A 20969-nucleotide genomic window follows, 5' to 3' on the forward strand; every position below is an offset into this window, starting at 1 on the left:
TTAAATGGATTTCTTGAATATCCTTGTCTCCAACTAGTTAGGTACCTGTTTAGCTAGCAATCTATTTCCACTATTTCTGGGACCAAATCTGTCCTGGAAGCCTTTATAATGAGCAAGATTGAACTTGCTTTATATCTATGTAGTGTCTCAGTTGTCTCAGCTATTGTAGTTCAGCTGTCTTGTACTGTCTTGTTCCAATTCAGCTAAAACTGCTGAATTGAAACTTCCTAGACAGCTTCTTATATAGGAAATATCTCACTAGGTATTGAGATAGGTCTATTTTTAATGTTCTACTTGCTATAGCACTATATATTGAGAGGTTAGGTTAAGTTACCAAAAAGAAAATTTGATGAGAAACCTACCATTTGTTTCTGTCACAAACATTTTCAACTAACCAAATGCAGGATTGCTTTGTCGTTTCATGCTTCTTTTAAAGCAGAGGTTTTTAACTTCAGTCCTTGGGCCCCATTGCCCTGACACTTTATAGTTTTCCCTGTTCTAGCACACCTCACATAGCTAATTAGTTAACTATCAAGCCAAGAGTTGGACCAGGTGGAGCATTATATTATATATAAAACTGTCATTCAGATTCAACACCCAAAGAAAATATTTATTTGCAACATGGACATTTTAGCAGTTTCAAAATTAAAGGTGACTGATTTAGGTCTACATTTCTGAAAGTACATATAGACTGAATTTATCATTGATATATTACTTTATGCAGTACTTCAAATCATTATGCCCTAAGAATCACTCAAATACACACTTTTATAATCACAACCTATTCGAAAAACAAAAGTAAAGTAGGGCAGACGGATTTTCCTCATTATTATTTTACGTAATTTGCACAAATGATATTTTTGCTCAAATTCCGGAAAAGGTCAACTGTCAAAAAGTATTGAGTATGAAGCTAAATTCCAATTGTCTTTTTGCCACCAGTTGGTGGCAATGTGCTGCACGATGTTTAGTTGCCACCGTCTTTCTACCATAGAAGAGCAAGAAGTTAGTCCAAAAAATGTTGAACGAAATGGAGCCATTTAATCGGCTTGTATATATGTTTGGCTAAGGTTTTTTAATTACCAGATCCATTATTGGTAGTCTTTTTAGTGGTAGATCTGGTCGGAGGAAAGCCGACTCAGTTTTCTTTTATGTTTTTCTATATTAAAGCTGTAAAGCGAAGCTAACAGGCTAGCTAACTAAAATAGTATACTTGTAGGGTATCTGGCTAGCTATTTAGCTAGCTAACGTCATACCGCAAAGTTAATAAGCAAAGAAGGAACCATGACTGCATCATACAGGAGCACTTGTCTAGCGACAAAGGGTTTGGACATAAGTCTTGCCGCTTTGCAGAGACAGGACCCTTATATCAACAACATAATTGATGTGGCCAGTCAAGTAGCACTTTATAGTTTTAACAACGAAACAAACGAATGGGTAAGTCCCTAGCTATTGCCTCACCGCGCTTTTCTCATTATGGCTTGATGCCATAAAGACACCTTGATAACATAAAATAATCATTCAGCTGCGTGTTTAATCATGCCCCACAGGTAGCGGTGATGTGCATCAGGTAACGGGAATGTCGCAGTATACAATCTCAGTGACACCTTGTTCTGTTTTGCAGGAAAAGACGGATGTTGAAGGCACATTGTTTGTGTATACAAGGTATGGCTAGCTAGATACGACTAACTAATGCTAACGATGTTCGCAAAAAGGGGCGCCATAGCACTGAATGAAAGTTGGTAGTTATATAAAGTACGTATGTATCTTTGTGTTCTTGTTGCTCCAGTTGCAAGTGATGCAGAAGTAGTGGCACTCAGTTATTGTTCTCAGAAATGAGCTTCAGGTGCAGACTGGAGCTGAGTGAATGTGTACCAAGTTCCTCAGTGTATTGTGAGGGCCAATTATTTGAAATATGGATATTTTGCCTCATCTACTGTAAATACAGACTGCTTTAATCATTACTACAGCTCCACTGCAGCTCATCACCACTAATGCAGATAGCACTTTATCATTTTGGAATACTAGCAATTTCTTAAATCAAATTTGCAGTATAGTATTTGGAGTGTTGAGAAATCTGCAAAATGTAGAAATTATCTTGCGGAAGGTGGATATCAAATTTTCTCCAGATAATTTTGCTTTTGACAGCATTAAAACACTTAGAGTAAATCACAGTAAATGCTGCTATTAGCCTGCAGATTAATGGAACACATTTTATGGACAGAAAAACATTGTGTGGTGAAGGGAAAACTTTAGTTAGCCCACAGCAAAACTCATCTGGAAATATTGGAGAGACAGTACTGTCACATAGGTGTGTCACATGTGTGGCAGCCTGCAGAACTCGCTCACATCCTTGTACATATCTACAGTACACTTAGAAGTGCATTTAAGACTGTCTTCCATTTCTCTAAATGCATCTATACTTAGGTGGTGTATTCGTCCCAGAATACACTGTTGCAAGTACGTCATTCATTCAAGGCAGCAGATTGTATCATTTTATCAAAAAAAACCTTTCAAAACCATTGCAGAACCTGATTTACCTCAGCTGTAACTATGAAGAGATGATAAAAGAGACTAGAGCATAAAGTATGATTCCCTTTATAGCAGAAATAAGTGTGTGTGTATATATAGGAAGTTTCCATGTGAGTAACTGCAGTGTACTATAATAACAGATAGAGAGATATTGTAGTGAAGTACACAGTTTCCAGAGAAACAGACCATTTCCGATAGAGGTCCTTCATTCAGATCTGTAAGCAAAGTACTTCTGAATTAGTTGGAGGAGAAACCAATATATATATATATATATATATATATATATATATATATATATATATATATATATATATATATATATATATATATATTTGAAAAGTAGATCTTTAAATGATAAGATTCATTCCATGAGGTTCTAAAATTCTGAGTATATATATCAGTTATTTCTTGACTTTCCTAATTTCATTGCTGCCATAGCAACAACTGGCAATGCAAACAGATATATCATTAATGCAATGTCCATTAGTATTAAAATGCTTTGCCAATGGAAATGACAAATCCTTAATTCTGATGGTCCAAAGGTGTTCTGATATAAAGCTGATGACATCTACATATTCAAAATTGTAGTGAACTACAGAGTTTCCAGAAAAACAGGACGTTTTGGACAGAGATCCTTCATCAGATGTGCAAGCAAAGTCGTCTGAATTTGTAGGAGGAGGAACAAGTTTATTGTTAAATAATATTTTTATTATTAGTGATATATATATATATATATATATATATATATATATATAAACATTTTCGTTTGTATTTCAGGCTTGCTTCTCCCAAGCACGGTTTCACAATCATGAACCGTCTCAGTATGGACAACCTGACTGAACCCATCACAAAGGACCTGGACTTCCAGCTTCAAGACCCTTTTCTGCTATATAGGAATGCTAGGTGTAAGTCACTGGAAGTGGTTTCTCCTGAGTTTGTTTAAGTGGAGTGCAAACTTCCCCTCATATATTTTATTAAAGTCATCTTAAGCCATATTTCTTTTATCACTTTTTCAAAAAGACCATTTATGTCCCTGTGGCAGTATGGAAAATTCCACAGGGCAGGGTGGTGTTTTGAATGCTGTGGGAATTAAATGCGTAGGAAGTGGAAGAGAACCTAAGTCAACTGTATGAATGTGTTGTGAGAGAGAACTGGCAGAGGGACAGGTCTGTGAGAGTGGCCCCAGAGCCACAGTTCCTTTTATGGTGCAAAGGTATGTGTGTGATGGAGGGCCTGTACTGAGCTCTCATTATGAGTGTCCTGCCAGCATCGCAGACCCAGTCAGACAGCCCTGATAAGATAGCAAACCTCAGCTCTGAAACAGGGCAAATACAGGCATACATGTAAGTCTGTGCATTCTTAAAATATGACAAGTAGCCAAAGTGTGTTGTGGGGAAATGATTGATATTAATGAGAACTGAATACAGATGTTTAAGAAACACTTGTAAGACTTCTTATATTCACAATTAAAATAATCTCTAAGCTCTGTTTCAGTAAAAATTTGGATAGATGACAGAAGCTGATTAGATTTGTTGCCATATTTGTACTGTGGTATTATTTTGGTTTCACACTTCCTTATGTGAACTAAATGAACAGTGTCTAGTAGCCTGCAAATTTAAACTGTAAGCTTTGGTACTGAACGAGCTCAAGTAGACGTTTTCCACAAGTGCCATCCCATGCCACCTATTACACACACAATGTCACATGAAACACCATGTGCAGAGCTGGAGTTAGTCTGCTGCAGCTTAATATAAACATTGCCAGGGCTTAAATATGGTTTGTAATGGTGGCGCTTGCAGGAGCGTTTGAGCCTTACCTCCTGGCCGTACATACGTATACCCCAGGTCTTTCTCAGAGATGAGTTTCCCTTTAAATCGCACTTCTGGCTCCTCCTGCAAGCGTTCATGCTTCAGTCTCCGCTGGAAAATCCTGCGTAGCATTTTTCCTGTCCTTCAGACAGATGTTCAGATGAAAAAATAGTATATCAGGAGCATTCGATGTGTCGCTGGACTTTAAGTTTCACTTTGCTTCTGTGCTACCTGTAAGTGTCTTTTGGGGTATGGTCCTCAGTGTCCCTGAGATTTTGTGTTTTGTTGTTTTGCCATGAGTTCTGAATGTGGTCTTGTCTCTTCTGCTTTGTCGTCTTGCTCAAACAAGTTTGCTTTTTATGGCACCTTGTACACCAGTCTCTCTCTCTCACTCCGTCAGTCTCTCTCTCTCTCTCTCGCTCTCTCTACGTCGCTGTCTCGCTCTCTCACTTATCCTACTATGAATGTTCTTCCTTTCCCAGGGATCAGTATTTTGTTTGGGTTTTTTCCCAAGCTCTGAACTGCACTGTCTCTTCGCTCAGGGCAAAGCTAGTTAAAAAGTAGTCTTGTAGACGTCTAATGGCAGCACACCACAGCATACTTCCATGCTTTCAACACAACATGCTTTCTTTCATGACAGCCCCCTCTCGAGCCTCTCTCTCTCTCACGTCATTCTTCTCCCTTACCCATTATCTATCTGTTGTCTGGGGCCTGGTATCTCCCTCTGCCCCATTTGGGCTGGTGGATTACTGGGAGTAAGGGGCAGTTGTCGTTGTCTAACTGTCGGCACCATACTTATACTTCAATAACAAAAAAATGTGTGCAGTCAAAAACATCTGTAGTGCAGACCTCAGAGCCTTACACATCTCCAATGTGCCTGGCTGAGTTACCTAATCTTACCACACAGAGTGATTTTGTTGGTTTTGTTAAAAGTTCTAATAGCAGAAATATCACAGGAAATTCTTATCACTGTAATTATAAAGTAAATTTAAAAGTGATTTCATGTTACTCAGGTGCAGAGTTCCATGTCATGGTGTCCTGATATTATGGAACTCATTGGGGCTAGATATCAAAGCTGCAGTATATCATATAGTTTATACATCTAACTCTGATGTTAACTACAAAGCATACTGTAATTTACAGTATGCACAATTGTTTTTGTACCAAGTATAATATGGCCAAACACCTCATTAAGCAGCAGTGACTTTATTAAATTTGACATTTCTGTGGCACATTTAACTAGTCGCAGTTTATAGTTTCTGAAGTGTGACTATAATAATAATTTAAAGAGTGCATTAATGACATTGCATTAATATGTATAATGAATTATAAAATTAGAGGTCCAATAAACTACACGTAGGCCAGACTAGATAAGTAAGTTTTAATTTACTTTAATAAATTTAGATTTAAAAACTCTTTAGCACTTGCATTCCTTTCTCTAGAAAACTGGAGAAAGAAACATGGCATGCTGTGAAATGGCGACTATATTTAATCTAAGTTTGGCTTGCTAGGTAGCTAATTGTGTTTTACTGGTTTGTATAAAATTAGTAGCTAATTGTGTTTTACTGGTTTGTAAATGTCTTCCATGTTTCATTTTTTGTACATTTGTACTGGTTTTTGGGGTTGTAGCAATGCTTTCTACTAATGCTACTTAGTACATTGCCTCTTAATCTCAGGAATGGAAAACCTCCTACTGGTGTCCCCATGGCCAAGATGGAGAACCACAGAGCTGAAGAGAGCGATGGACAATCCTTTGTGAAACATTTAAGCTTTAGGCTAGATGATCTATCATTTGGTGTTCTAGTACATTAATGGTATTATTAACAGTACAGTTTGTGGCATTTGTTTCACTCTCTGAACGCACTTACATGGTAAGTGGCTAGTATACTTTGAACATGCACAATCTAAGACATGGACTCATTCAAGTACTAGGATATTTTAAATTCCAAACTGCAAGCCTCGCCAAGAAGCTAAAACTGGGTGCTGGTTGAATTTGCTAGCAGAACAATGAGCCAGTGAGTATCAGATTTATTGGGCAAAGTGACTTGTCACATGTTTTAAGTATATAACCTCATTAAAAATGATTTGTAGTTATAGCACCATGTTACTTTGAGACTAAAAAGAAGAATTGTCTCAATAAGTTCCACATGGAGAGAGACAAGTTTTAAATTGAATAAATGAATAAACAAGATAGCATAGTTTTACCAGACCAGCACCCATTTCATAGCATTTTCTGTGTAATTGTCAACAGTACAGCATCTGAGACACTGGAACTCAATCATATAATTTAAGTGTTTTATTGTTCTTATTGCTTATGTATTTTATTTTGTCTTGCTTATTTTGTTCCTGTTATGATGTCCATTGTCAACTAGAGGAGGATGGGTTCCCAATCTGAGCCTTGGTTCCTCTCAAAGTTTCTTCCTCATGCTGTTAAGGAGTTTATCTTTGCCACTGTGGCCTTTGGCTTGCTTAGTGGATGGACTGCATCCAGAGATCTGCACAGCTGCTTTGTGACAAAGGCTGTTGTAAAAAGCACTATATGAATAAATTGGACTTTGATATTTGACTTTGGTTTCTGTGTTACAGCTGAGAGAAATGCCTTAGTTCCTAGAGGCTTGTTGTCTTGTAGTCTGCTGTGTATTATTCCATTTGAAAATGGGGCTTTTGCATTTGTTAATTTTAGCAATAAATGGAAGCAGACATCCCTCTATATTGCTTGTTTATGTGCATTTCAGTAGACTCTAGATCAACTGAGAGTCAGGGTTACCCTTATGGTACTGTATACACCCAAAAGTTTTTTGTAGATATCCCACCAGTCAATATTCAAAAATGTGTAGATTCTGTGTGTGCTTTTGTGTATACTATTCAAAAAGGTTTTTTCAAGAACTTCAAAATGTTAGAGCAGCTAGTTTCGTTTTTCCATCAACAGATTCTTTTTGGCTATGACACATCAATAAATATTTATTTACTGGCACAAAAATGAGTGCAATGACAAAGTATTAATGGCAAATAAAGAAAGCGATCAGCTTGATGGTTATGGTAACCAGTAGTGACTCTGCATATGTCAAAGCCACGTTGGCGGATCCCATCGAAAATCTATGGCAGCCATTTTAACCCCTTGTGCTTTGTACATTATTAATGTGTGACCCCTGTGAATCACACACTGTAATTTCCAGTGATTAAGTTTCAAGATCAGTTGTACTCCAAGCTTGATTAACTTAATAATAAAGATTGATATGCAATAAAGCAAAAACTCATTTATATTGATTCATTATTTTGAGTAGATGAATGGCTAACTACAGAAACACCTGGGTAACTAATAAGTAACAATATATTTGAATGAGTTATCAGTGTTCAAAATATAATCTTAGTCTGTTTAAACAAATCAGTGTGTGTGTGTGTGTGTGTGTGTGTGTGTATATATATATATATATATATATATATATATATATATATATATATATATATATATATTTGTTTATTTACATGATTATCATATACTTATGTATTTTGACTTGTTTAAATTTGATTGTCTCCTTTTACAGTGTCCATTTATGGGATTTGGTTTTATGATAAAGAAGACTGCCAGCGTATCGCTGAACTTACAAAAACGTAAGTGTATACATACTATCTACTTTCATTGTGTTGCAGATGTTCTCCTGTCCTGTATATTTACCCATCACTGTCTTCTAGTTCAGACTCTGCAGTCTAAGGGAAGTGTATGTTTGGAGGCTTTTTAACATATGCATTTTAAAATATGTGTTATGCATCTGATGTGTGTGAGCCTAAAAGGAGCTTTCACAATATAAGCAAAGCATTGTAATATTTAAAAAGTGGTCTCACTTAAAGCATGTTAAAAGTTGTTTTTTTTTTTTTTTTTGCAGCTGTTCATTGCTTGGTGGCTTTGTTTTATGTTAGCTTCAGTTAGCCAACAAATCCATCATATGACTGTGCCAACAACTTGGAAATAATAGAGATAAAATGCCTCAAAACAAACCTGCTTCAGTATCTTTGTAAAGTATCAAAATAAAGTCTGAATACTGAACAGTACATAGTTTACACTTTTACAATTCAACAGTACACATTTACACTTCTAAAGTGAGAGAACTTAGCTTCACCATTAAATGAACTTTATAATGAGGTGAAACTTTGTCAGGTGGCGGGTGATCATACAGGTCTGTGCACTGGTTCATTTAGATGTTCACACATTCGGACACACACTTAGTGACTGTTTACTGTGGTGTGTTTTTAGTCTGACTAGGCAGGAACAGCAACTGCATACTCAGAGTCAGTGTGGGTGGGTGTCTCCACAAAGGCTGGAATCCAGAGAGGGGAAAGGAGTAGACATACTGCAGATGCTAACTAAAGCACGCGATGAGTATGACAAGGTAATACTCAATTACACACCACCAGAGGGCAACAGTGTTATGGTAAAATTAAAAACAAAATCACTTGTTTAATCACCTATGTAAGTGGTTTTGAAAGCCTAACAGGCTTAAAGATGAATATTATAAGACTAATGTATATAACAGCAGTGTTACAGTGTACTTTTAAAAAAATAAAAGTCAATTATGTTCAAATTTAGCCTACTTATTTGTGTTCTCAAATACCTTGTGTGGGAAAATCACTTACTGAAGGTGAGGGTAGTGTGGTGGAGAACGCAACTGAGACGGTGTAAGTGTATTCTGGCTGCTGTGCCAAAGAGCTGTCTCTCGTTTAGTGGTCATTTGCCACCAGGAAGACCTGGATTTGTAATACTTGTACTTTAATAAGAGCTGTTTATGGGCAACAAAGCGCTCCTGAGATGGTGGCTTTAGGGATTAGTGCCATTTAGTACATGTGGCCCAGCCCAGGGTTGAAGTGCTTTGCGATGACACAAGTTTCAGTCTCACTTGACTTTTTTAAAGAAAATATAAACAGTTGTTTTTTTTATTATCTTAGATATACTTTTCTTTGTTTTCAACTGGTATTCATTTAATCATTGTCTTTGTGAAAAGTATGTATATGTACATGTTTGTGAATGTTTTTATGTTTATGTACATTTGTGTACACTCAGGGTAAGCTTAGCTCAGAGCCTAAGGAAATTGGCAGTGGAGGGGGAATATATGCCAACCCCAACCTGATCAAACCCATTCCACTTAAACCCAAAGAGAGACACCAGCCAGGAGTACAGGATTACGGGACACAAAGGCAGGGCCAAACCCAACAGGTACTTGCATCTTTCTCTCTTTCCTTCACGCACACCCACTCATTTTCTCAGGATCTTACAAAAGATAGTAAGCTGCAACAGTACCGGGGGGCGGGGGGGGGGGTCCACATGTACTATGGATCACATTTTAATATCCTGAAAGAAGATTAACATACTGTATTGACTCAGTAAGGTGTTTTTAACCAGAGACTTCTTTGGAATTTATGGAGGCAACATAGAGTTAACTTTTGTTGATGCATTCAGCTTTTTATTGGCATGGTGTAGTACACAAAATCAGCTCAAGAATTATTGGCACTCTCCATGAAACTGAGCAATCATCAGCCCTCTTTTATTCTGATTATGGGGTTTTCAATCAGATTCAATTTAGGAGACAGAGATGGCAAACATTGCAAACATTTTTGTTCCTGTAACAATTTGTGTTTATTTTAATGTATGTGTGTATGGGGTCATTGTCTTGCTGAAAGGTATAACTGTAGTCCAGTCTCAACGTTTTAGCACTGGCATTCAGATTTTGGAGAAAAATATGTTGATTATGCTATCAATCCCAACAAGAGCCCCTGGGCCAATAACCACAAAACAATCCTAATGCATCACTGATCCATCATCATATTTCACAATGGGCATTATGTGCTTTTCCTTGTGTGCAGTCCTGTTTTGTTGCCAAACATTCTCATAGTGTGCATGGCTAAAAAGTTACATTTGACTAAATTTTGTGCAAACTTATTTTTATTTTCCTTTCTGATAAAATGCACAGGTTTTTTCCATTCATTTCAATTCATTTTTTAAATTCATTTCAAGCAATGATACTAGTGTTGGTAAAAATTATAGTAATAAACTTGTCTTACTGTACTGGTCAATTATCGAAGGTTACCATGACTTGTAAAGATGTGCTATCCAAGAAAGCACTCTTTTTCTTTTCATGTTTGAGATCCCCTTTTGGAAGGGACACCCGGATCTGACCTATATAGAAACATCCAATTGCATCAAGTCTGGTTTGACAGACAGAAGATCATGTCTAATACTGAGGGAGGCCCTATCCTGCCCGCAGGCATATAGGACATAATCACAATACAGTGTAGTCCGCAGTGTATACGTCAGTGTACATCTTCACTTCTCGTGACCTCAACATATTTCTCTTCACTTGACCAAAAGGTGATGTTTCATCAACTCTGGATGCTGTCCAAAGATTAGACACATTCAGTTAATCTCACCAAGATGACCCCATTATGCTCGGGGACCTACCCTCTTGTCCCTATCTTCTTGTATGTGAGCTGCCCTCCTCTAGAAAGGATGAAGACACTATTAATGCATTCAAGGGCTCAGATGACAAGGACTCCATTCCTCCCACTCAAGCTTCACTGGCCACAGCTTTATTACATGCTCTTCTCCTTAAAGTTTTTAAATTGGCTGCTACCCATCCCAACATAGAATCTTTTAAAACCTTTTGACCAGGAGACCTTATGGTGGTAAACTCCTTGTCCCTCCCCCTGGCCCTAGGGCCATATCTTTTCCCCCAGGCACTAGGAAATAACTCTTCATGGCCTTTCCAAATTAAAAGTTAAAGATTTGACAGCTTTTGGCATGGGGGAGCTTGCAGCTAAAAGACCTGGTATCTGCACCTCAACTCATCACAAGAAGGACTACTTAAACCACCCAAGCTTTTCCTTCCTAATAAAATGGGCTGTTCCTCTGCCTCAGTTTACCAAGACTCCTAAAGAGCCTCATCGCCCACGATGAGAGCTTTAAATATCTTATTCCTCCTATCAGCCTAGAGGAAGCCAAAACTACAGTTGGCTGCAAACCCCTGGATTTTGTCAGAATTATTTTGTCTCACAGTGATGAAAGCTCAACTCATTTTCTGAAGGAGGAAATTTTCTCAGTAATTTGGGCAGTAATTTGGGTAATTCCCCTGAACCAATGTAAACAGGGCTTTTATTCCAGATATTTCCTTGTTCCTGAGAAAGTGTTCTCTATGCCCCATCTTGTATCTGAGAGGCATGAATATTGAACAGACATTTCAGAAAATATTCTGACATGACTTGGATCCTTGAGGCATGAATATTGAACAGACATTTTAGAAAATATTCTGACATACTCTTTCAAGGTCACAAAATCAGAATGACTGGTTTACATTAATCACTTGAAAGGTACCTTTTTCCACATAGGCATTTATCTACCACACAGAAAATTCCTTTGGTTTACTGATACAGCACCTGCTATGAATACAAACTCTCATTCAAACTCTCACAGAACACTTGTGTTCTGACTGTATCTGTAAACAGGATTAACTATAGTCTAGCAGAGATCAATTGGTTAATTGTCATCAATTCCAGTGACAAACTGTTAGCGCACACAATGGTCCAAGAAGCAAAGGAGCAGATCACACATGCCTGAGACCACAGGGCCTTATGGCATTCATTATCTAGTTACTGCCATTAAAATTACTGGGAGTGAGAGGCCTTATGATGACAGTTATCTGTCCACCTTAACCCCATTCGCAATATCTGTTGCCTTGTCACAGAGAAACTAATTAATGCACGGCAACACTGCTCGACTGGAAAAATCATTAAGTTATATGTAACCTTTTATAATGGGGCAGTCAACTCTTCCTGTCGTTAATCACAACACATGACCCAGACATCCTGAACACAGGTGCTGAAATAATAGCAGGAAAAAACAGACATACAGAAAGTGGTGTCTTCACTCCTAGCAGGAATGCTGCGGAGGTGATACATCCAGGCAGCTATAGATTGCTTCACCTCTTGTGTTAATTGTCTACTGTACAATATTCTTGTTGATTCAGGACACCACTTGGCATAGATGCATTAGACCACCCATGGTGCTCTATCCTTTATCCCTCTCTCTATGCTCTTGCAAGGATTAAGGACCAGGGGCTGACCCTAATGCTAGTGGCTGCTTGTAGCCCAAAGCTCCATTGCTGGTGGAGATAATTATGTTGATGTTGAAAGCATTATCTCTGCAGTCATGTAAGTGCCTAGAGTATAAGTTTAGAACCCTGCTCCTGACCAAACAGGTCAGTGGCTTATATGTACTCTTTGTTTATCCCTAACATAGAGAATTTTCATCATCCCCCCCCTTTCCGCCTTAATTGCGGAAACTGGATGTAAAGAGTGACCGATACTTATTTCCTTGGGCTCCCCCCATACAGCCTATTTCTTACCAGTACCTATCACACTGGCTTGTGGAAACCATGCCGCCATTGTATGATTCTAACAATCACAGTATGGCTGCCACCTCAGCCCTGTTTCAGAGATTTTCATATCAGGAGATATGAAACTGTGAGCTTCTATATGGAGTAGTGACTTACAATTATGACTGAGTACAACTTGAGCAGGGGCCCTAATAGTGGCACCTTGGCAGTGGTGGGGCTTGAACCAGCAACCTTCCGATTACAAGTCAAGTACCTTAACCACTGAACTACCACTACCCATAGTAGTCCTTGCATGATCCCAGTGCTTTGTCCCCAGTGCAGTGACATGCCTACCACCTCTCTTACCTCTGTGCTTTCACTTGGGTGCGTACACAGTTTGTTGGTTATTTACACAGGTTATATCAGGCACCATTTTTACATCCTTCTGGTTATGGTGTCTCACCATGTTATTCAAAGGGCATTCAAAGACTTGGCCAAATCTCCCATAGGTTTATCTAGAACATAAGATGAGAGAAAAGAAAACAAAGTTACTAATGCCATAAACCCAGTTTTCTGAAACATTTCTCTGGAGAAATCCACTAAGATTTTGCCACATGAGAAGTGAACGCTTTCGCTAAGGACTGTAGTACAGCTGTGATCAATATGTCTGTGGCCAGGATGTGGTCTCCCTCAGTACTGGACACACGCTCGTGCCGGAAACCAGAGTTATTGCAGTAGGATACTTCTAGTGAGGTCAGATCTGGGTGTCCCTCCCACTGGTGAGTCTTGTATATATTTATTCACCTCATAGACTAAATTTTGTACATAAAGCACTGAATGTATATTAAATGGGCTGCCCAAGGACGATGGGTTCCCTCTTAAGTCTTATTCATGCCAAGGTTTCTTCCGTAATTGTAATGTAGTTTTTCTGTACTAGTATCACCATAGGCTTGCTCATTAGGCATCTTGACCCAAACATTTTTAAAGCTGCTTTGTGATGATGCATGTTGTATAAAGCATTATATAAATAATTTTTTTAGGTGGATTTCTGCACTGCATATGAGAGCAGGGGTTTAGCAATAGTATCATTAGCTTGTTTTTGCTCTGCTAAATTGCAGCTTACTACCTGACATCCAGATCTGAAGCCTGATAAGGTGCACACGCATGTTGCATTGGTGGCAGGCAGTCTGTTGTAGCCACTGAGAAACGCCTGGTTGAATTTCTGTGTGCTTTCTACCGCCTAACAAAGTTAAAATGGTATCAAGGAAACAATTAACATGAAGGTGGCATCTAGTATTTGATTTTTAAACTTTTTAACCCGAAGGGTCTACTAAGCTATGCAGCTCTGATGCTGTTAGCTTGGGTTCTTTTTTTGCCTCTTTTCCTACCATCTTCCTCATGCATTGTGGGGAATTTGAACACAAATTTGAACACAAATTTGTTACAATTACAAACTTTTGACACTTGGATTAGTGCTGTGTCTGCTGGTAGTAATGGTTGTTACTGTATTTTCATTTGTTTTTGTTTAAATATCCATTACCTGTCTTTAAAGCTCAACAACCATCTGTATCTTTTCAGATGAAAACCTTTTAGTTTTACCCATACAACTAAATAACAGGACTGCTTTTACATATGTGCAACTCCATATTTGTATCCAAGGCAAACAGGACCTAGTTAAAGGCCAAAATATAGTTCCTTGGGATTGAGACCAAGGAAGAAAGCACATATTTTCCTTAGATGCCACTTTGTTAAATTCAGCTTTATTATAATAAATATATAGGGATGCCAAAAAGTTTGAAGTCTTATTTGTAAAAACAAAAAAACAAAAAAAGGGATTCTCAAAAGCAATGTTTATTTGAATAAACCTTTATCAAAGTGAAGGTAAATACAGTAGACTCTTGGATTTTGAACACCCTTTGTTCTTTTTTTGCCCTGTATTTCAAACAAAAATATGGGGTTCGTCTATTGGCTAAAGCCTCTATGGATCAAGATGCAGTTGGATTTTAGTTGGGGTTTTCTAGCAATCTTGCTCTGGATTTCAATTTAAAAAAATTATTTTTTTGTGAACAGGCCAAGGTTCACAAAATGAGTGTTGAGACACCAAGTGCTGGCTGAAGACAAAGGCCATTGTGGCACATGCCACTTTTATGAGTTAAGTTTTAAGAGTTAATCTTCCAGGTATACAGTAGTGATTTCAGTGTTTTTGGAAATTGATTTTTGATAAAGTGCTGTTGACTTTACAATGAATGGTACAGTAAACTTTGTGTGTTCATTTCGTATGTTCCAGTGATTTATTTTCAGTGGTTTGAAAATGAATTTGTGTAAAGTGCTGTTGATTTTAATTTTGAAATTGATTTTGGGTGTTCATTTCATATGATTTCAATGATTTTTATGTAGGTAGGCTAGGCTACATAGGGTTACATACCTTAGTGTGTAAGACACATCATTTTGAGGGCCATAGTGGCCAGAAAGTACAGATAGATTTTTGCTTATTTCATGTCTCTATTGGTTTTTCATTTATTTCATATCTATCACAAACCATTGCTTTATTCTTGTTTTTATTGATCATTAATTACATACTTGTACAGATGTAAAAAATCATTAAGTGGATTGGGAATGCCTTAATCATATTTACATTATTTCTTGGGAATAATGGGAAAAATAAATGGGAAAATTCGCTTCAGATTTTGACCAAATCGGATTTTGACCTGCCTCTCAGAACCAATTAACTTCAAAATCTGAGATACCACAGGAGATTTGCCAAATGTTTGAGCAAGGCATTTGAAGTATTATGTGTAATGTTTATTTTATACATTGCTGAAGTCTTAAAGGATCCCAGCAGTTCTTGAATTCACTGTATGTATACCATTGGTGTCCGCTTCTGCTAAGCAAGTGCTGTTCTTTTTCAAATGTCCAAGTGCATTTCCATGTCCAAATCAGTGGAGTGGTGTTTTGTGCTTTGTTAAGTGGAATACTGTGGTCTGCTGGAACTGGAGCAAACATCCTGTAGGGCTTGTTTGAATTAAAACAATGGCTTTACTTACTGTGACTCTTATACCTCTGTCCTTCCCTCTATGTCCATTTGTGTGTCACTCAGGATGGAGAGATGGACCCCAGTCATCTCTCAATTGCAGCTTTGTTTGGAGGAATGGGCAAGGCTGCTTCTCTCTCCCCACAACCTGGAGGCAATGCATGCAAAGTGGCGTCAGTCCGACCAGCCGTGGTCCGTTCCCTGTCCTACGACGAACCTTCTCCAGCAGCAGGGGGTGCTGTGGTGTCCGGCAGCCCCACCCAGCACTGCTCTGCCATCCAAAAGCTGATGAGCGGCTCCCGGGGACCAGTGGCACCTCTGCAGCCCGTCTCTGAGTCACCTGAAAACAGACTTTCCGAGAATGGGCCTCCACAGAGCCGGCCTGATCCAATACAAAGACTACTTCAAAACGCCCCCTCCTCCAGCCATGCAGCCACCTACACCCCCATCCCTCCACCCCCGCTGATCCCAGGGCTGCCTGCTCCTCAGCTAGCTCAAGGACAGCCAGCACCATTTGGAGAGGGTCATCAACCACAATACAAGGCTCCAGTATCAGCCCAGGCTGAGCTTGCGTTTTACAGCACCTCTGTAGCACCATCTACTGGGTGTGGCCTAAATGTGGGCTTGGGAGTGGTGTCCCCCCATGAGCTTCTCCAGAGGCTACAGCTTGTCCAGCAAGAGCAGAATGTCAGTCAGGAGCCATCCCGCTTAACTCTGGCCCCCAGCTTCCACAAGTCTTCTCTGCAACACAGCCTGTCCAATAGCCATAACTCCACTGAGCCTGCAAAGGTATCACAGTCCTTGTGTGCCTGAAATTAGACTAAGAAATAACATATCGATAAAGTAAAAAAAACAAAAAAACATTTTTTAAACTCATTCTCTCTCTCTGACTTATATCCACACACACACTCTCCCCCTCAGGCTCAAGTGAGCTCCCCCCAGTGTATCCCAGCTACAGTAGCTCCTGCCCTGCTGTTGTCTCCCAGTATGTTCTCCCACACAAAGGGGGCCCCGGCGGAGTGGGAGGAGCCCCGCGTGCTGAGCCGGGCTCAGCTGCAGGCCACACTGCTGCACCTCATCAGGGTAAGTAAAAAATTAATTGGATTGTACCAGGTGTTCATGACAGTTGGTTGCCTTAAAAAACATTAAACATCAGAAGTGTGGTAATGATGTAGTAATAAATACTGATATTGGGCCTGATTTGATATGGCTTGACTGAGTCCTTTTTTTCTCTTTTTCTTTTGTAAGTCTTAGTACCAGGTTCCTATGTTTGTATTTGTGAGACTTGACACTTTACTAGTTGCTACTTAATGTAATCCACTGCAGTTTTCTCTTTATTGCAGAATGATGCCACTTTCCTGGACACAATCTATGAAGCATACATCTCCTCTCTGGCCAAGGACACAAGCTCACAACTCTTCTGAAAGAGAAGCACAGACTCCTCAGACAGCTGTGCTCTGAGCAAAAAAACAACTGCTTGCTTGTGCAACCACTGGAACTAGGTGTTTCAGATATGCCCAAAACACAAAATTTGCACACATCAAGCAATTTTTAGCATGTGAATTCAGGTGTTTTCATCAGGCTGAACGATTATATCTCACAAGGAGAGTTCGTAGAGGGTTCACCTTAGGGATAATTTTCAGAAATATTTGTTTGTTTTGGGATTTTTTTAAAATCTGCTACCTGTTAAGCAATATCCCAATGGCCACAAAATACAGCTTTTATCATTTTGAATTTGCTTTTAAATTGAGATAGATTATTCCATAAATGGGATTTTAGATTTTATCTTTTGTGCTTTATGTTAATGTATAAATTTGCATTTGCAGCTATTTTTGAGGAAGGTGTTAAGGACCCTTTTCTGTAAACATTTTAACTTAAATTTCACAATTTCAAATGTTTTAAATGGAAAAGAAAATCTGAATTCATATATATTCATATTCATTGATGTATCTGAGACTTTTTCATAGGTCAGCATCTGCTGGGAGGACATAAAATATTTCAAAAAACTACTTTGATAGATTGTCAGATTATCTAATAATGAAAAATAAAAATATTTTCAGAGACTAAAACCTTTTCTTTTCTTTTTCTTTGGAGTGTGTTTACTGTTCATATTTCAATTACCTACACACTGTTCCACTGCATTGTTTCATCTTGCTCAAAATGTACTTTACTTTCTTCGTTTTGTTAATAACAAATGTTTTTGCATATTAAAATGATATCCAAACATGTATTATTAAAATAACATCCATTTTATCATTATTATTTCAGCTTTGTTCTGCACTTGGGGTGCAACCAGCTGTATACCTACTTTTCTTTCAACTATTGGTTTGACAGAACAGCAAGCATTAATCAACATCATTGCCATGATGTAAATGTGCCAGATTTACAAACACATCTCACATAGAAGAAAAATCACTAGGCAGTATTAAGGTGCAAGATTACCCCGCAACACATGTAATATGGTTAAATATTACATGCCACATTTGTTTCTCTAATGCCCATATTTTAACAAGATATAAACAATGGTTTTCAAGCCTAAATCAGAGGGGAGAGTATTCCAGTTGTGTTCTGTTTGAAATGAAAATGCTGATAAGAGAATAATAGAATCATGTGGTCACCTCTTGTGATGGCTCTGGTCAATCTATTTTTCAATGTATACAAACATTCGTAGCACCAAAGTGGGAAGACCATTTAAAATTTTAAAAACGAACACTGAATTTTAAATTCATGGCATGGGTTTCCATGGCCAAGCAGCTGCATGCAAGCCTTACATCACTAAGCATAATGCCAAGTGTCAGATGTAGTGATGTAAAGCATACCGTCACTGGACTCGAGCAGTGGAGACATGTTCTGTGGATTGACGAGTCATGCTTCCATATCTGGCATTCTCATAGATGAGTGGATTTGGCGAATGCCTGACCACATTGTGCCACAAATTACCTCTTTGACTGCATTGTGTCAGATGTAAGGTCTAGTGGATGGGGGACAATACTATGGAGTTGTTTTTCAGGCATTGACCTAGGCTCCTTAGTTCCAGCGAAGGGAAGTCTTATTGCCTCAACATACCAAAACATTTTATTGGTCATTGCTTCACGGATGACAGCTCACAACTTGAAGCTCAACCCCAGTAAAACGAGCTTCTGTACATCCCAGGTACTCCCAACCCTTACCATGACCTCACAGTTTCCTTCGAGAACTCCCTGGTATCACCATCCCCAGCTGCCCGTAGCCTGAGAATAACTTTGGACAACCAGTTGTTCTCAACTCATGTTTCAAATCTAACCCGGTCTTGCAGATTTCTCCTTAGTAACATACGATGGAGTCAGCCCTTTCGCTCTCAGGAAGCTACCCAGGTGCTTGTGCAGTCTCTTGTGATCTCAAAGCTAGACTACTGCAACTCGCTATATGCTGGTCTTCCTCTAAGAGCCATCAGACCTCTACAACTTGTCCAGAATGCAGCAGCATGACTGGTATTCACTCTTCTGAAGTTCAAACGTTACTTCATTGCTGTGCTCCCTTCACTGACTTCCAGTAGCTGCACGCATCAGATTTAAAACCTTGATGCTTGCCTACAAAGCCAAAAATGGGCCAGCCCCTCCATATATGATGTCTATGGTCAAAGCCCGATCTGTACCTCGAGTACTTTGAACTTCAAGTACAGCTCAGCTTGAAATACCATGCTTCAAGTCTCATGGAAGACGAGTATCGAGACTATTCTCTGTCCTGGCTCCCAGGTGGTGGAATTAACGTTCGCTTGCAGTCTGGACAGCAAAGTCCCTTGCAGTCTTCAACCACAGACTAAAGACCCATCTATACATGAAATATTTAAATGACCACTGACCCTGCTCCTATATTAACTAACTAAACTAGTACTTATTGTAGAGTATTGTTTATTACACTGATTGTACTGTACTGATGGTATTGTTTATTACACTGATGTCATCTAACAAATTCTAGTACTTATTGTTTATTGCACTTCATTGTCTAAAATAGACCTTATGTATTTGTACTTCTAGGCATCAGCAGTGATCCCTGTATTTCTACAGTATTCTAGTTCATTGGTATATTGGATTCTAACCTACTCTACTGGCTAGGATGTATTCTATGGGTAAATGACAAAGCACGTTTGTAAGTCGCTCTGGATAATAGCGTCTGCTAACTTCCATAAATGTAACATGTAAATGTAAATTTTGGAGAATATTATGCTTCCAACTTTTTGAAAACAGTTTGGGGAAGGCTCATTTCTGTTCCAATATGACTGTGCCCCAGTGCACAAAGCAAAGTCTATAAAGACTGGTTGGGTAGGTTTGGTGTGGAAGAACTTGATGCCCTGACCTCAACCCCATTAAACACTAGAATGAACTAGAATGAGATCACGAGCAAGGCCTTCTCATCAAACATCAGTGTCTAACCTCACAAATGGTCTTTTTTTTTGTTAAGAATTCCCTCAGACACACCCCAAAATCTTGTAGAAAGCCTTCCTAGAAGAGTGGACTCTGTTATAGCTGCAAAAGGGAGGACCAGCTCCATATAATGATCATGGATTTAGAATGGGATGTCATAAAAGCTCCTATAGGTGTAACGTGTGTATTCCAAATACTTTTGTCCAGTGTAGCTGTCAGGCTTTTCATTCATAGAAATATCATAGCATGTTTGTAAATACTTTAGTTAGCTAATCAAATGGAAAGCCATGGTCCTCAATTTTGTTTGTTGCAATAGTCTCCTCAGCAAAGTTCTATATTAAGCTCTGAATGCTGTGAATAACAGGAGAGCTTTTTAAAGTTCCAGAGAGGAAGAGAATTGTCTTGAAGCTGCAGAGCCACAGTAGTAATGAGAATAGCTTCACAACAATCAGAGGAAAATGGGGATGAAGGAAAAGTTGCTATATAATTATTTTGCTGTGTGCCTTTGTTCACAATCAAGACAGTGCATGGTTTGATTATGTCTGTAACTAATTTAATTGAACAAAGGTAACTGGATATTAATTGGAACAAGGCCGTGTGTGCTGTATATTATGCGTATATGACTATTTGCAAAAGCAATATGTTGTTGTAGAACAAACAAATCTAATATACTTGTGCCTAGATGTATCATCTGTAAGTTTTTTTTTGAGGGGGGGAAAGTTGTGTGATTTTTTGTTTTTCTCCAACTCCTTTTAACTCACTGCTACGACTGAACTCTGCAGAACTTTACCATAAACCTAAAGTAAAGAGCAAAGAAGTCTTTTGACATGCATGCTGG

The 20969-nt window shown here is 38.6% G+C and overlaps 2 protein-coding genes across 21 annotated transcripts in view; one reads left to right on the forward strand and one right to left on the reverse strand.

The window, feature by feature from the left end:
• Positions 1–6007, reverse strand: part of cacna1c (calcium channel, voltage-dependent, L type, alpha 1C subunit) — a 185793-nt gene extending 179786 nt beyond the window's left edge. For 18 of the 19 annotated variants that reach the window (XM_027008705.2, XM_035522128.1, XM_027008706.2 and 15 more), the window contains exon 1: positions 4346–6007. In XM_027008705.2, the coding sequence (XP_026864506.2) occupies positions 4346–4469 (124 nt within the window). In that variant the 5' untranslated portion in view covers positions 4470–6007. The remainder of the gene's footprint in view (positions 1–4345) is intronic. The other variant, XM_035522093.1, reaches the window with a different exon arrangement.
• On the forward strand, positions 995–17883 carry dcp1b (decapping mRNA 1B). 2 transcript variants are annotated; one of them, XM_027008708.2, is made up of 9 exons: positions 995–1434; positions 1622–1662; positions 3307–3434; positions 7883–7949; positions 8590–8725; positions 9394–9546; positions 15795–16517; positions 16650–16811; positions 17072–17883. In XM_027008708.2, the coding sequence occupies exons 1-9, from the start codon at positions 1282–1284 to the stop codon at positions 17150–17152; spliced, it is 1644 nt and encodes a 547-aa protein (XP_026864509.2). In that variant the 5' UTR covers positions 995–1281; the 3' UTR covers positions 17153–17883. The 2 variants fall into 2 exon arrangements, with proteins under 2 accessions (XP_026864509.2, XP_035378056.1); XM_035522163.1 differs by lacking the exons at positions 995–1434; positions 1622–1662 and adding an exon at positions 3169–3198.
• The last annotated feature ends 3086 nt before the right edge of the window (positions 17884–20969 follow it).

The sequence above is a fragment of the Electrophorus electricus genome, chromosome 2, assembly GCF_013358815.1.
Source record: "Electrophorus electricus isolate fEleEle1 chromosome 2, fEleEle1.pri, whole genome shotgun sequence".
In the NCBI taxonomy this organism is placed as follows: domain Eukaryota; kingdom Metazoa; phylum Chordata; class Actinopteri; order Gymnotiformes; family Gymnotidae; genus Electrophorus; species Electrophorus electricus.

Bases quoted from the DNA above. Each gene is read 5' to 3' on its own strand.
- dcp1b (XM_027008708.2), top strand. From the start codon at position 1,282: ATGACTGCATCATACAGGAGCACTTGTCTAGCGACAAAGGGTTTGGAC. The intron at 1,663-3,306 runs GTATGGCTAGCT...TTTGTATTTCAG, and splicing joins ACATTGTTTGTGTATACAAG to GCTTGCTTCTCCCAAGCACG. The intron at 7,950-8,589 runs GTAAGTGTATAC...GTGTGTTTTTAG, and splicing joins ATCGCTGAACTTACAAAAAC to TCTGACTAGGCAGGAACAGC.